This window comes from Corvus moneduloides, chromosome Z (assembly GCF_009650955.1).
Source record: "Corvus moneduloides isolate bCorMon1 chromosome Z, bCorMon1.pri, whole genome shotgun sequence".
In the NCBI taxonomy this organism is placed as follows: domain Eukaryota; kingdom Metazoa; phylum Chordata; class Aves; order Passeriformes; family Corvidae; genus Corvus; species Corvus moneduloides.
The window spans coordinates 17,051,324-17,066,509 of NC_045511.1; the positions used below are offsets into that span (position 1 = coordinate 17,051,324).

General features: G+C 44.8%; 1 protein-coding gene across 1 annotated transcript; it reads left to right on the forward strand.

Annotated features, from left to right (window-relative positions):
• The first annotated feature begins 1,126 nt into the window (after positions 1 to 1,126).
• On the forward strand, positions 1,127 to 14,636 carry AQP3 (aquaporin 3 (Gill blood group)). Its single transcript, XM_032096977.1, has 6 exons — positions 1,127 to 1,312; positions 9,555 to 9,681; positions 9,841 to 9,978; positions 11,318 to 11,436; positions 12,140 to 12,357; positions 13,052 to 14,636. Exons 1-6 carry the CDS (start codon positions 1,205 to 1,207, stop codon positions 13,224 to 13,226), a joined length of 885 nt encoding a protein of 294 aa, XP_031952868.1. The 5' UTR covers positions 1,127 to 1,204; the 3' UTR covers positions 13,227 to 14,636.
• The last annotated feature ends 550 nt before the right edge of the window (positions 14,637 to 15,186 follow it).

A 15,186-nucleotide genomic window follows, 5' to 3' on the forward strand; every position in this document is an offset into this window, starting at 1 on the left:
CTGCTTCTCATGTTGGCTGCAGTTTCTGTACAAAATAAAGGCCCATTCACCACCGTACTAAAAAGCTCTGGTTTTTCCACAGGAAAGTTGATGGTTAAATAAGGGGAAGAGGAAAAGCTGGGCATCTGTGGCTTTGCAGAGAAGGTGGGGGAACAAATCAAGGAAAGGGGTCCCTTTCAGTCCTGCAAATTCAGCCCTGCTGCTCTGCATCAAGCCCTGGTGAGTCAAGGAACCCAGGGAATTTTTACTACTCACTTAATAAAAACCAGATGCCATGAGTTGCACATGTTCTGTTAGCAGTCTTCACCTCAGATGGTACAGACTGGGACTGTTTTCATCCAGGACATCTTGTGGAATAGTCCCAGAGTGATACAGGATGATACTAATGATGAAAAGACAGCAAGGTTTGTTCCCTTTGTGGCTCAGTAAGTCTGTGGGCTCCTCACTGAGGTTCTGTGATGGGGATTGCCTCTGCACGGGGGGTCTCATGTTTTCTTTACAGCTTTCAGGGGGACTGGGCTGCAAGGGCTCTCCCAAAGCTCTGTGAGGGTGAGACAACTGTAATGACATAAAAGAGTTTGGACCCGAATGTAGATTTCCATGGAAAGAGGTTTGGTCTTGTTCGTGGTACCAGCTTCAGCTGGGCAGCTGCTGGAGCTCAGAGGAGCCTTGGACTCAGCTGTAGGGGTTCAAACCCTTCTGCCTCCCAGTTTTGCTGTCAAAGCACCTACAGCCTCTGAATTAGCACAGGAGCACACATCACTTTGCCACCCTGCAAGAGCTTGGGAGGGAAGGAAATCTGAATGCTCACACAAATGGGTAAGGCACTGCTCAATCTATGCACTTAGCTGAAGCTGGAGAAGGGCAGATATGGCCCTGTTTTTTAGGTGGTGATGAAAACAGCAGTGGCTTCAGCAGGGCACATTTAATTCCTTCTTCTTATGAAGCTCCTGAATCTTTTGCTCACCTATGCAAGCAATAAGGAAAATGAAAAAAAACACCCACGCTGTCTCATGCTGGAAAGCAGGAAAAAAAAAAGTTGGGTTTGAAGAGCGGGTGGAAGGGGTGTGGTTACCCAGGAGGTGTGTCAGGCATCGATGAACTTATTTATAAGCAAAGGCAGCTGTGCTGGAGAAGAAACTTTGCTGAGGCTTTGTCAGCTGTAGCTTTTTCCTGACACCTCTTGAGTAGCACCTCTACTGCGATGGGGCGGCAAAAGGACATTCTTTCTACCATTGAGGAGCACCTGAGGATCAGAAACAAATTAGTGCGGCAAGCACTGGCTGAGTGCCTGGGGACACTGATCCTGGTGGTGAGTTGGGGGCTGTGGTGTGGGGATGCTCTCTAACCCATGGGTTTGGGGGAAATTGTCCTGGTGAAAGGACTGTGTTGCTGCCAGGGTTTGCGTTGGGAATGAGCCCAGATCTGGTGCAGCCTTCTGCAATGGGTCTAGAGGACAGTCCCTGTGCACAGGAAAAAATATTCATGCAGATTTCTTAAGGGTGGATGTTGGGGTTTCTCGCAAAGAGTGGGTTCTGAAGAGCTTGTTGGGTGTATGGGAGATTCTGTGTATCTGTGAAGTGCAGGGACCAAATCATCTCTGTGTAAGCAGTAAGTGTTTTGCTAGAGATCATACAAAACTTCCTTTCTGTCTGCCCTGGAGTATTTTCCTGGCTCCGAAGTACTGCAAGTGTTATCACCCGAGGAAATGAGAGCTTTTTTTTTCCACCTCACTTTGCTTTTCCTGTGCATCCCATAACAAAGAAGTAGCTAGAATTTAAATTGTTGCAGTGTCCTTTTGCTGTCAGCCGTTGATTCTCCAGGGTTTGTCAGTGGGGCTGCACGATACCGTGGTAGCTCGTGCTGACAGCCAGCTGAGACCTGGTGCTCGCTATCAGTCAGTGTGTTTTTCAGTGGTCAAAGTAGATAAAACTCTTCTGCCTGTTTCAGTGCTCAGTTTCCAAAGGGGTGGAATATAGGGGATAAATGTGTGTCTGAGTGCCTTAGATTGCAAATGTTTTGAGCGGCTGGAACTTGCTTTGAAGTTAAAAGCAGATGTGAACAGCTAGGACAGCTGTGTATGAGCTGTGGGGAGTAAATACTGGTGTAGAAAAACTGTGACAGGGATATCTAGCTTAGAGCATCTGCATCTGAAAACACAGGACTGCCCAGCTGGCCACGGGTTTGGTGCATAGATACTGAGGCAGAAATGAGTCGGTGTTTGCACAGTGAATATCTGCAGGTTCAAGTTCCTTTGAGATGGTGTAAATCCAGAGCAATCCTGGAGGTTTCAGTGGGGTGACTGTGGGTTTTCACCTCTTTGTAACTCATAACTGAACTTTTTGGCGAGAAATCTAATGGTTGGTGGAGTTGAAGGCAGAGGAAGGCTTCATGAACTTGCATGTCTACCTGGGGAACACCACAAAAAGACTGACACAATTTTATGCTTTAATAAATGAGATTTTTTTTTTTTGATGATGATGAAGAGAGGATTTCTGAATCTTGCACAGCAGCTTAGGGGACTCTGCTAAGACTGTGTAAAATGCTACCACTCTTAAAAGAAAGCAGCTTTGCACAGTGCAATGGCTTTATTGTCAGAGCGACCCAGCTTTGGTGATTTGCAAACAAGTCCTGTTGATTTTTCCAGGAAGGGTTGTTTGGAATTAAGGTGGGTAGAAGGTGATAGGAAAACGATTAACAGTTAGAAGATTGCTGTCCGTGAATCACTGAAGTTGCTGCTGTTAGTCTCAGGATTGAAACAAGGTAAATCTTGTAAGGTGGATTAATGCCTCCTGATAGTGAAGTTAATATTGCTGAGAAACAAGACAAGCCTTTAGCCACGTGGATCTGAGCTTTCAGAAAGGCTCACGATCCAAACCCCATTAGTCCATTCTCTGACTGTAACAGTTGGCACAACAGCAACTACTTTTTCTTACAGCCTTGCCTCTCCAGGCAGAGAGGAATTGGGATCTGCTCAGAGCTTGAGGAAGGGTATGGTCCAAAATCATAAGCAGCCTCCAAAATGACAGTCGTAATGGGCACCCATCAGCCATGCTGGATGCTGCATTGGCAGAAGTGGGCAGCACATACTTTGTCCTCAGGAGTGTCAAACCTGCTCTGTTTTAGTGTGTGTGTGTCTTAATTTTACAGGCAGAGCCCTCACCGTGTTCAGGAGTTCCTGAACTGGTTTTAGTGGCACACTCAACTCCATCTTGTAGTACTTGCAAACTTCCTTAGGATCTCCTGCAGCAACTCTGCAGTGGGTAGAGTGCTGTGGGCATGTGGGAGGACGTGGGGTGGGCTTGTGGGAGAAAAGAGGAAGTCCCAAACTCAGTGAATGCTCTTGCATGGTCAGAAGTCCAAAACCAGCTACACAAGAGGGAAATGGGTTCCGGGACTGCAAGCTTGAAATACCCAATCTATTCAATCCCTTTCCAGCTTCATGCTGTCTCAATGTATTCTTCTTAATGAAGGGAAACTTGCAGTTTTTTCTTTACTGCCACCCTGATTCCTTTTCGTCTTTTTATTATATCACCTATGTGAAATAGAAAGGGTCTTGAAGGCAAATTCCTTCCCCTTTCAGCTGGCCTGGACAATTGTTTGAATTGGATTCTCTCCCAGGAGAGAAATTGTCATTTTGTGCCTTGCAAAAGTCCCTGCTGCCCACCCTGCCAGCAGGTTGAGCTGTGCGTGTGTACATTTAGATGTATTGTACTCCAGTAAATATGTTATGGGCTTCACATAGTAAAATGGCTGAGGAAAGATCTGAATCCATGAAATTTTCTTCATGGGAGATGGTGTTGACTAAACACAAATATGTTTGAATGGAACACTTACCAGGGACGGATTTAAGGTATGATATTGTTCACACTGAAATCAACTTCCTGAGCCCCAAGGGAGGCAGACTGTTTAAAGTTTGCAGCTTACTTTAAATTTCACTGTGTAATGTAAAACTTGTCCCACTGTGGATATTGGCACCACTTCAGTTTCTTCCCTCCTCCTTTTCACTTGCATAATGACTGCAGCTCTCTCAAACTCTTCTAGACAAAAGCTGTTGTAGACCTCTGCATAGTTTTGCTGCCTGTAAGAATGAACCTAGTGCTTGATTTTATTTATCTCATTTTTTTAAACACATTGTGAAGGTAGAATCATAGAATGGTTTGGGCTGGAAAGGACTCTTAGAATAGTGCCTCTTTTTTTAAGATAAAAATAATCCAGCTAAGGTAGCCAAGCCCTGAAGAGTGCCAAGATGAGTCGCTGTCTACTTGCGAGCCACTTTTGCTGCGTAGAGCACCTTGCACAACTTTTATTTAGTCTGTGGGTAGTGTCTCTCGTTGCAAAAATAGTAATGCTGATTCTACATTCTTTTCCTTTGATACTTAAATTGGTGTTTTCCCTCTTCAAATTTCACTTTCTGAGTGGCACATTAGACTTGAACTTTATACTTATGTTGAAAGCACTGCTTGCTGGCAATTGTTAAGCACTACAAATGCTGAAGGCATTTTCCCAGTTGCTTGCTGTTTGTGTTATTACTGTAGCAACCCACTAAAGACAGATTTCCATGGTGGGTCTCTGTGCCTCTCTTAAGGCTCGGTTTGTTTGCCTTGCTCTGCTAGCTCTAAGTACCAAAGCTGGCTCTGTTTGTCTTTTACATTTGCAGGAGAAGTAACGTGCTGCTTATGACTGATTTCTGAGTGGAACTCGCTGTGATTCACTGCTATAGAGGCACAAAGAACAAAACAATTCCTAATTGCTTTTCAATTGGTGCTGCCGTGACTTTGTGGCTAGGTGGTAGCTTTCCACAACTATCTGGGGCAGCACAGTAGTTCCCGCAGTTGCTGTTTGATTTGGGGTTGTTTGCTTAAACTCAGCTTGTCACATTTGGAAAATGTGATTTTATTTTATGTATGTATATTTAATTTTGTTTAAAATTTCTTTTCTTTGTTAATGCTTTGCTAGACTGTAAAAGGGAGTGGAAATCCTTGCTGTAAAGATGTTGAATGCTGCTGATTCTTCCTTGCAAAGGGTCTGTGCTGCTGGGTGCAGGGACATGGGATGTGGCAGTGCTGCTGCTTTCCCTCAACCATTCCACCAGAAGAGGTTGAAGCTCTTCACTGATTGTCCAAAACTGTCCCTTCTTGCTGTCTCTCTCCAGGAGCAGTACATTTCTCCTTCCTACAAACAGGACAGTTCAGGCACCAAGACTTCCTGTTGGTGGGAAGGAAACTTGCCCCAGGAATGCCCAATCTTGTGACCAAACTTCCACCAGTTGTACTGGTCTTTCTAACAAGTACAACCTCTTGATCTGAACAATAGTAGAGGCATCAGAATAGGTATTTTTCCTTCCTTGTATGTGTGAACAACCTGAACGAGTGAATTTCCTCCCAATGCTCAACTCCTCTGCTGAAGGTTGCTCAGGTTTCCTGAGCTGAAAGAGGCTCATGTCTCCAGCTTTGTGCAGCATTTTTTCTAGCACGTGATGTATGTGGGGCACAATTTTCTTTAGAATCTCTCATCTCTCCAGCCCCACAGCCCTGCCTTGGCTCTGGTTCAGTGGGTGGTGCATAAAGATCTGTAACATAACAGACCATCTGCTGCTGCCCTTCCCTGCTGCTTCTGTACAGGCTGCCTCCAGCTGTGCTGGACAAAAAACTGGGCTGTGGGGTCTAAGCTTTCTCCTTGCTTTGCAAATTGAGAATGATGACCAGCCTGGTTGTTTGAGATATGCTTTGAGGAAAAGCATAAAGGATAGTGCTTCTCGCATTGTCTTTTTGGCTGATGAAGGCCATCCTACCACATGAGCCGCAGAGTTCAGGAAGATCTCTGCATGCTGCCCTTGCTCCCTGCCTTGCTCCCTGCCTTGCTCCCTGTGAAGAGTGGCACCTTTGTGTGTCCAAAACTTAAAATCATCCATCAGTATCTCCAGGTCTTGTCTTCAAAGCAGACTCATGGTTTGACTGCCTTTCCAGCATCTTCCCCACTAACCAGAGGACATCAAGGGCTGACCAGTCTTTCCCATCCACCCCAGGGTGATTAGGATAGATTTACAGCAGGCTTCTTGCCTAATCCCTGGTTTATTTGATGGCAGAAGAGTTGTAATTCAGGTAATTGCACTCCTCCAGGTCTATGCCAACAAAACTTCCCCATCTACGTTTAGAGATCAGTCTGTTTGAAGTCCAAGAGCAAATGCACGCAGGCCTTTTGTGTTGCACTGGAAGGTGTAAAAAAGCACAGGCAAAGAAAAGAAGAGGCAAGAAAGGAAAGAAACCTATCCCTTGTGCAGAGGAGTTCTGAACACCACCTTCCTCCTGAGCCCACGTATGAAGCTGTTTTCCACAAGGTCTGCCTAAATAGGCTGCCTTCGGTAGCCTTTGGTTCTTCATGAGCTATTGCAACTTTTTTATCCTCCTAGGTTAATTCCTACCAGCCCTTACTGGCTCCTAGTCTTTCATGTGTTCAGACATTGAGACAGGGTGTTTTTATCTTGATAGACAAAGCCACCTGCTCAGTCTCCAAACATGCCCTGGGCACAGGGAGCTCAAGGTTTCCTGAGTGTGAAGGATCCCCTGCAGCATGCTACCTTTTTCTGTTTTTTGCTGCTGCTTCTGGCTGGTGCCCCCTTTGTACAGGGGGTGGATCTTCTCCCGTCTGGAGTTTGTCAGCCCCGCCACTCTTGAACCGGTTCCTGCAGAACAAGGATTTAGTTCTTTTTCACAGTGCAAGGAGTTGAATCACCCCATAAGCAGTAAGAAGCCTCCCTTTCGGCAGGGAAAGCCATCAGATTTGCTGGAGTCAGTAAGATGAAATTAGGGAGCAGACTTCCATTAACCTGGTTAATAGGTGCATTGACCTCAATTCCTTGGAGAGTATGTTTAATACATCGGAGTGATGCTTTATTGCAAGCATTTTATTAGCACTTTAAAACCACTTTTGAACTTGGCTACTGAATCATGGGTGTTTAACAGTTTGACTGCTGCACCTACTGCCATGTGAGGTGCTAACCTGGGTTTCTGTTGGCTGGATATTCTCCCAGAAGTGGTTTATTACACAAAAACGAAACCAAAATACAGCACCCCTATCCCCCCGCCCCCAACCAAAGCCAAACAAAACAAAAAGCAAACCAAAAAGCCAACAAATGCAAATGAAAAACAAAACCACAAAACCAAACCTGGTTAAGGCAGGTTATTAAAATCAGAAGAATGTGGTGTCATCTTCCCCTTCAGTGTGCACCACTGTCCCTGACCATAGCAGTACAATATTGCCTAAGAACTCTGAAAGACATTGCATGGACTTAAAAAGACTGGGAAAAATGTTGAATTGCTTTTATTTGACCTTCCTTGCCTTTCAACCCAAACTAGATGTTCCTGAACAGTTCTCTGTGAGCAGTGGACAAACAAGACCTACAAAATGAAAGCTGGGGTTCTCCGGTCTCATCTGACCTGGGAAAAGGAATTGTAAGGAAAACTTGCAAAGAGTAGAAGTGAAAGTGGTGTGATTAAAAATTGTAATAGCTACTACTACAGCAAAACTGTGTAGCATCAAGGTACTTGCCACAAAAGCCTGGGTGAGCATAACTTGAAATGGTTCCTTAAAGTCGAATGCCATGGAAGGATGTCATGCATGACACTGTATTTTTGTGTTTAGTGGACTCCACTGGTGCAGGATGGAATTGAACACATGCATATTGAAGTTCAAACCTGTCCCTAAGTATCACTGCACTCTTTTTATCTGCTGAGGGTTAAGTTTCCTACTGTTACGCTGAATTAAGCCAAACAGTGCTCACGGCTCATCTGATAAGCAGTTGTAATGCTCCTGTGGAGTGGCTCCGGGGTGTTTTTGCACGGCCCGTAGATTCCCTTCTGAGGAAAAGCTGGAGAGCTACTGCCAGGTGTAGGATGGAGGAGAGGAGGATGGGGAATGACCTCTTGAGATAACCTCTTGAGAAATGGCAGACCTGGCATTCCTCCAGCTTAAGGGAAGACCTTTGTGGGTGATCAGGGAGGTGGAGGTGGGAAAATTTTACTCTGTGGTTTCTGCAACCAAAAGGTATGTGGACAACGAGCCAACCACCATCCACCTGCAGAACTGCCAGTTCTTACAGAGTGAATAACACAAATACCTTCATCACTAGGGGTCACCTGGGCTAACCTCCACCAAACTCAGGTTTTGTGGGCTTGTCCCCTCCCTGGTCAGACTGACGTGCTGTGGCCTTCGAGAGGTGAACACCATGGCCATGTACTCTCCGAAATCTCTCCAAAGCATGCTGGGGCTTGTCTGGGGAAAGGGGAAAACCAGATTCACCCTGGTCATTGCTTGTACTTATTTGCTCAGTTGGAGCTATGCTTCCCTTGGTGGTTTGGCATAGCTGGTTCTGTTTGCTGCCAATAAACAATTCATCTTTTCTGCCTTTGTCTTGGAGTCTCCTCTGCCATGGTTTCCCAGCTCAGTGAGGACATTGAAGGAGCTGTTCTGACTGCACCCAGTAGAGAGCGGTGCTGGCTGTTCCTCACTCACCAACGAGTTCAACAGGTTCCTTTGTTGTTTTTACACAAGGTCCTTGTGTTGGGCACCTGGTTCCTTGTCAAGAGGCACCTATGTACAGAGTGTCCACCTCATGAATCAGCCTGCAGCCTGCTTGGCTGCTCCTTTCCAAGCAGGCTGAGTGCACCTTTTGCTTTGTTAGCCATTCTTCAGTTGTCAAGGGAATGGGAGGGGATGAGTTACATGTGTTTTGTCTTTGCCTCTGATTTGGATTGTGTGTTGCTCAATGGGCATGTCCAGTGCTGGCTGAAGAAGTGAAGACAGCAAACCCTGCTACCTTGGTGCCTATTTGGTGGCTTATCCTGTAGGAGTGGATACCGCCTCTGTGGCAATTGAGTAATTCTGGGATGATGGAGTTCATGGAAGCAGAAAGTCTTTGTGGGGGTATAGTTATGGGTATGTGGTCAGAAGAAATAAGTCAAGCCTTGATCCCTAGATTTGAGCATCTCATGAGTGACCTGTAATCTCTGTCCTAGTTTAAGGATCCTCTCAGTACCTGCCAATGTGGTAACTCCAAGTGATAATACACCAAGGGTCCGTTCAGGTGGAGCCAGTGGGGGATACAAACATACAGATGGTCAGGTTTAGGGCTCTTTAAGTTACATGGTGGATAGTGGAAAGACCTGCCAAGATAGAAAGCCTGCTGTGTTATAGTTGTACTGTGAATACCTCAGACCAGGATGCTATCTGGCTGATCCTTCTCACCTGCCATCTTAAAATTAGATGTTTGGACAAAGAATTCCAGACTTCTGTAGATCCATCTTGCTTTTAATTTTGCCTCTGTTTTCAGTCCATCCTGCCAGGAGATAGATTTGTCTGTGCCCTGTCTTCTTCCCTCCCATCCCTACAGATAATGCCTGGATACTTTGACCAAAGATTGAAACAGTAAAGGCTTTGAGTTGTGAGTGGAATATGAGGGTACATGAAGGTGTTAAGTGGAGGCATTTGTCAGCAACTGGCCCTGATGTGAAGCAGAGAGGGTAATTTCAATCTCTTTTTTTTTTTCCTCCTAGCTCTTCGGCTGTGGCTCTGTTGCACAGATTGTGCTCAGCAGAGGGACTCATGGAGGTTTCCTGACTGTCAACCTGGCCTTTGGCTTCGCTGTAACACTTGGCATTTTGATTGCAGGACAGGTATCAGGTACGTGTGGCTCCATGTAGGCTGAGTTTCACTTGTGTCAATTGCTGTGTAGGCCTATTTTTTCTGTGTGGCACTGGTATGGAAGCTAGTGTCCCTTGGCACAACTCTGGGACCTAAATTCTACCTGTAAAAGTACACTAACCACCCACCTCTCCGCAGGTGGACACCTGAACCCAGCTGTCACTTTTGCCATGTGCTTATTGGCCCGGGAGCCCTGGATCAAGCTACCAATTTATGCTCTTGCACAAACCCTGGGGGCTTTCCTTGGATCTGGCATAGTCTTTGGTCTGTACTATGGTAAGTGTGGAAACTTTGTGTGTTTTTTGAAGTGAGACTACTGTGTTTGTGACTCACTGAAGGGAGGGAGGTTTCCAGATCAGAGAGGAGCACTTTTTTGCAGAGCAGAGATCCAAGAAACCTCCTTACTGTGTTTCTGGGATGACTTTCCCATTCTCAGGATGATGGGTTCAAGCCTCCTCAAAGCAATCTGAAGGCTAACCAACATTGTCAAAGTGCAAGTCTTTGCCCTTGAGTAATGACCACTGGACCTCTGGATGGCCCCTTTTGTATCTATTGGTCTTCCAGAAAAGTCAATGAAACACTAGCAGTGATGGAGATTTTATATCTGTTCACTGTTCGAGAACCATTTCTCATTCTTGGCTTAAAAAAAATGAAGTCTTCACTGTGATGTCTTATGCATTGTCTTGTTAGCTTTCTGATAACATGACTTTTAGCAGATTTTACTTTTATCAGAGTGATTCCATACCTTGGAAAGCATCCGAGAAAGCCAGTTCCTCCTGCCTCTGTTCCTCCTGTGTGTTTTCCATCATCGTAGGGAGATGCTCAGTAGGCAAGAACTGAATCTTTGTGCTGGCCCTTGCTCTTCCTTTAATATCAGGTGTGACATTTGGACTCAGACTTTGCCTCCCAATGTCTGTTTCTGGCAATAGGAGTGATGGTCCCTGTAGCTGAGTGGAACATCTGGGTCACGGTTATTTCCAGCTGGAGGGAGGAAGCTGCCACCCCAGCACTAGCAGGGGTGCTTTTCACTTTAGGAAGAAGCAAGGAGACCTACCTTCCTCTCAGTAAATATCATGGTTACAAGTTCAACACCAATTACCTTTCCAGTTAGTGGACTGAAGCCTCCTCTTCAGAAAGGATTTAACCCCATATTAACTACCTAACCCATGGAAAAGCTGCATTCAGAGGTGTCTGGTTTTGTCTCCACTCATCATGAAGGGAATACAGACCCTCCTAAGTTAGTTATCCAGCTTCTACACAGTGGTTGGCAAGGTGATGGTTGCTCTAAAGACAAGCTTGCAAGGTGAAACTAAGAAAAGTGAAAGAACAGCCCAAATCCTGTTTGCTGATCCATATCACTGTGTCATGTCTTCACACCAAGACTGATACCAGAGGCATTTTGTTACCTTTGGGAGAGAGTTGGAGTCACCTTAGTGTTTGCTTTGTGGCTCTCCTTCCTGATGCCTGGCAAATAATAATTGTTAGGAACAGGGACTAATGCCACCTGCCTCTGAGCTTGACTGGTAAAAAACTGTGGTGGATGATGGCCTAAGTTTTCCAAATGAGTGTTTTCTCTACAGAAAATGTTTTTTTTCTTCTCCTTCCCTACCTCTAGATGCCATCTGGGCTTTTGACAATAACCGTCTCAGTGTACTAGGACCAAATGGCACTGCTGGTATCTTCGCCACCTACCCATCTGAGCATCTGAATGTTGTGAACGGCTTCTTTGACCAGGTAAGAGGGTGCTGGGAGGATGAAAGTCCATTTGAAGAGGAATCTTTTGGGTGGTTCTGGGCCTCGCCTTTAGTTAGAAAATGAATTGCAATTTAAAGATAAGATATCCAGAAAGGTATTTTGGAGTTGACACAGGTATCTCACTGGCCCATAGAAAGGACCTTAAAGCCAGAAGGCTTGTGCTAAGGCATTAACAAGTGATACAACACTGGTCAGGACACCAAAGAAAAGAATGCCATTTGCTCGTAGTCCTGAGTGTGAGGAATGATGGCTCTTCCTCACTCTCACACTGCTACTGTGGTTGTGGCACAATCCAGAGGTCAGCTGGGTGTGGGGTGGTGGTTGCTGTTGAATGTGACTGTCTCTTAAAGTTGCCATCAACAACAAAAGGGACAGCTTCTACCCAGCCGTGGCACATGGGAAGATGATGTTCCCAGATTTTCTGTCTGCCTAAACAGCTATTCATAGCTCTTCTGGGAGAAGGGAAAAAGGTGCAAGCTTGATTGAGATTATGGGCTGCCATAATCTCAAGAGAGGAGCATGGTCCACTCTCATTCCCATGGCTGCTGTGGTCTGATAATGTCATGGGATGACTTGGTGCACCTCTTCCTGTTAAGAGAATTACATCCCAGAGAAGTTAAAAAACTTGGTTAGAAGACTAATCTGGATTAAATTAATGTTTTTCTTCCCCATCCCTCTCCAGTTCATTGGTACTGCCTCCCTGATTGTTTGTGTCTTGGCTATTGTTGATCCCTACAACAACCCCGTCCCCACTGGGCTGGAGGCTTTCACAGTTGGCTTTGTTGTCCTCGTTATTGGAACCTCCATGGGCTTCAACTCTGGCTATGCTGTCAACCCCGCCAGGGACTTCGGGCCTCGTCTCTTCACAGCCATTGCTGGCTGGGGCACTGAAGTGTTCCGGTAAGTGCTTGATGATAAAAACCTTGTGCATTAAGGGAAAAAAAAAAAATTAGGAGTCCAAATAGATGGTAGCTTTGGCACTATAAAGAGTCTTGGCAGCCATGAGGTATTTTTGGATTGTCTAAATGTTGCTAAAAGACACTCTCTGCTCTTTGACTTCTTAAGAAATTGTAGAAGCTGGGCAGCTTCCAGTGGTGAGAGCAAATGACATAGCTTTGCTATCAAAAAGGAAATCTGGGAGCATCCATGAGAATTTCAGTTGCACCTTGAACACAAGCATTTCATGATTTTTTAATGGTAGAAAATGAAAAGTTTGTTCTTTTTTGAGACAATTAAGAGAGCCCTGTTATCAAGGGTTGCTTTCCTGCAAGCAGTGGGAGGGAATTGAAGGTGCCTAGTGTAGACACTGCAGATGCTTCTCACCTTTCTTGGTGGAGAGACAGTCTTGAAAGTCCTGAAAGTAGCTGTTCTGAATTGCTTGTCACTGGGACTTAAAAGTGTGTGTGTGTGTGTGTGTGTGCGCATGGCAACGTCTGCCTTGGAAGCTCTGCAGATGTGCACGTGGCATTGTCTTGTCCAAGTGAGTGGAGATGGCTGGAGAGGGTCAGATCTTGCATTGCTTCAGATCCAAGTGCAAATATCCTAATGCTTAGGCAGCAGTTCTTACCTTGTGCACTTTCTTTTCATTTTCCAGGATTGGTAAGCCGTCCCACTGGTGGTGGGTTCCAGTTGTTGCTCCTTTCCTTGGCGCAGTTGCGGGAGTGATTGTTTATCAGCTGATGATTGGATGTCACGATGAGCCTTCTCCACCTGCCTCTGAGCAGGAAACAGTCAAGCTGGCTAATGTGAAGCACAAGGAGAGGGTCTGAGGAAGCTGCCACCCAGCTCTGGCAGGTATTCATTACTCAGGACTGCCGCTGGCAAAAAGGAGAAGTTAAGAGCTTCAAGAACAACAGGAAGTTTTTTACCTGTCTTGAGATATTCTAGTAATTTTTTTTCCTTTTTTTTATATCCCTGACACATTTGCTTTTGACATTTCCCTGTGAGCCTTCCTCCAAATGCAGTATCATGTAATCTTTTCTTAATAGAAGGGGATTGAGGACTGTAGGAGTCAGGAGAGAAGTGGGCATTGTTGTCCAACACTAATCAGGTGTTCAGGAGTCTGAGCTTTTTTGAGCTATGTTGCTGACATTGCCTGTGACCTTGGCAAACTGCTTCCCTTCAAACCTGTGTTCCAATCTGTAGAATGGGGATCATGCAAAACTAAAATTGTTTTGCTGTCATGGATTGGAAACTCCTATGTCCTGGAGGAAATTTGCCTGTGATTCTGCTGTGGATCAAATTGTGCTTGATGTTGCTCTAAAGTCAGTACCTTGACACCAGGAATTAACTTGTCTAAAGGATTTTTATTGGCCAAAATTTTGTATCTCCTATGAATTCCTAGAATTCCATAATGTCAGTCCATAGAGTAAGAATGCATTGGATTTTCATTCAATATTAAGACAAAATGTTTACAAACAAGTGCACCCTGGTGTTATAATCAAAAATTTTAATATTGCCAACTCCTAGAAGATCACACATAGGAAATCCTTATTCTAACCAAGGGCTAACCTAGACAGAAAGCTTGGCTTCCTGAAGCAGCCTTTCTAATTAACCAGCTTTGTATATAAACTGCAAGCAACTAATAGCCAAGATCCACTGGAAACGCAGTGTTGCTTAAGTTGTGTGTGTTTGTGTAAATTTTACAATGGTGTTGTTGGGGTTTGTTTTTTTTTTTAGTAGATTTATATATAAATATACTCCTTAAAGCTGTTACTTAATACCAAGGTTGGGATGAGTTAATTTAGAGATGTGTGGGAACTGCCGATTCTCTGTCAGCTTTGAGATATTATTGGATTTTCCTGGGGTGGTCTTGGAATACGGCATTGTGCTTTTTTGGAGCACCTCCTTTTCTACCTTGCAGAGTAACTGGGATATCCCTGGTACTCATGGCTGAGGGACTGAGGTCAGGCGCCTCCTGTACTAGCAGTACTGGTATCTCAGGGGATCTCTGGCTCTCCCAATGCCATATTATTACCAAGTATTTTGAAAAAAAATATTATTGGTTGTGAAAGAATTTGTAAATCCCGTGCATTAGAGAAACTTGTTCAAAGCCTGTTTCTTTAATGCACGAATTCATTGAAAAATGTAACTTTATACACACCTCCAGCCACTAAAAGGATGTATTCTTCTTTTTTTCCTTTTTAAAAAAATAAAATGTCAATACCTACACTGTAAAATGCTAGTGTTGGTTGTATTTTTAAGCAGCTGTCAGCAAACTTCACCATGAAAAGGAAGTCATCTATAGCAATAGCTTCCTCAAGCCCTTTTCCTCTCTAGCCTGAGCACAGGGGAATTAACCCTTTCAGGCAGTCCACCTCCATGCTCCGTTGGTGTTTTATTCCTTTCCCTTTTGGGGCATGATTTTGGGGCATGTGGGAGGAGATGGAGTAGCTGTACACAGTATAGTGACCAAGGTATGGGCTGGGAGTGAGAGTGTCCTGCTGTCAGGTATCTTATTCTTAAGGCAAAAGAACCACTGGGTAAGTATTTGTCCTTCATCCTTTGTACAGTTTAATTTCCCTTACTAATCTCTCACTTAACATAGTTCTGAATGTGCAATCCTACCCTGCCTTCATGTACTGTTCAGCCCCATCTAGCATATTACCCGAGTCACCTTTTTTTTTTTTAGCTATGCCAGGCAATGAAAAGTGCTACAGACCTGAACACAGTGCTCACAGAATTAGATGAGCAGTTTCCCTATAAATAAAATTCTTGTTGCTCTTTGGC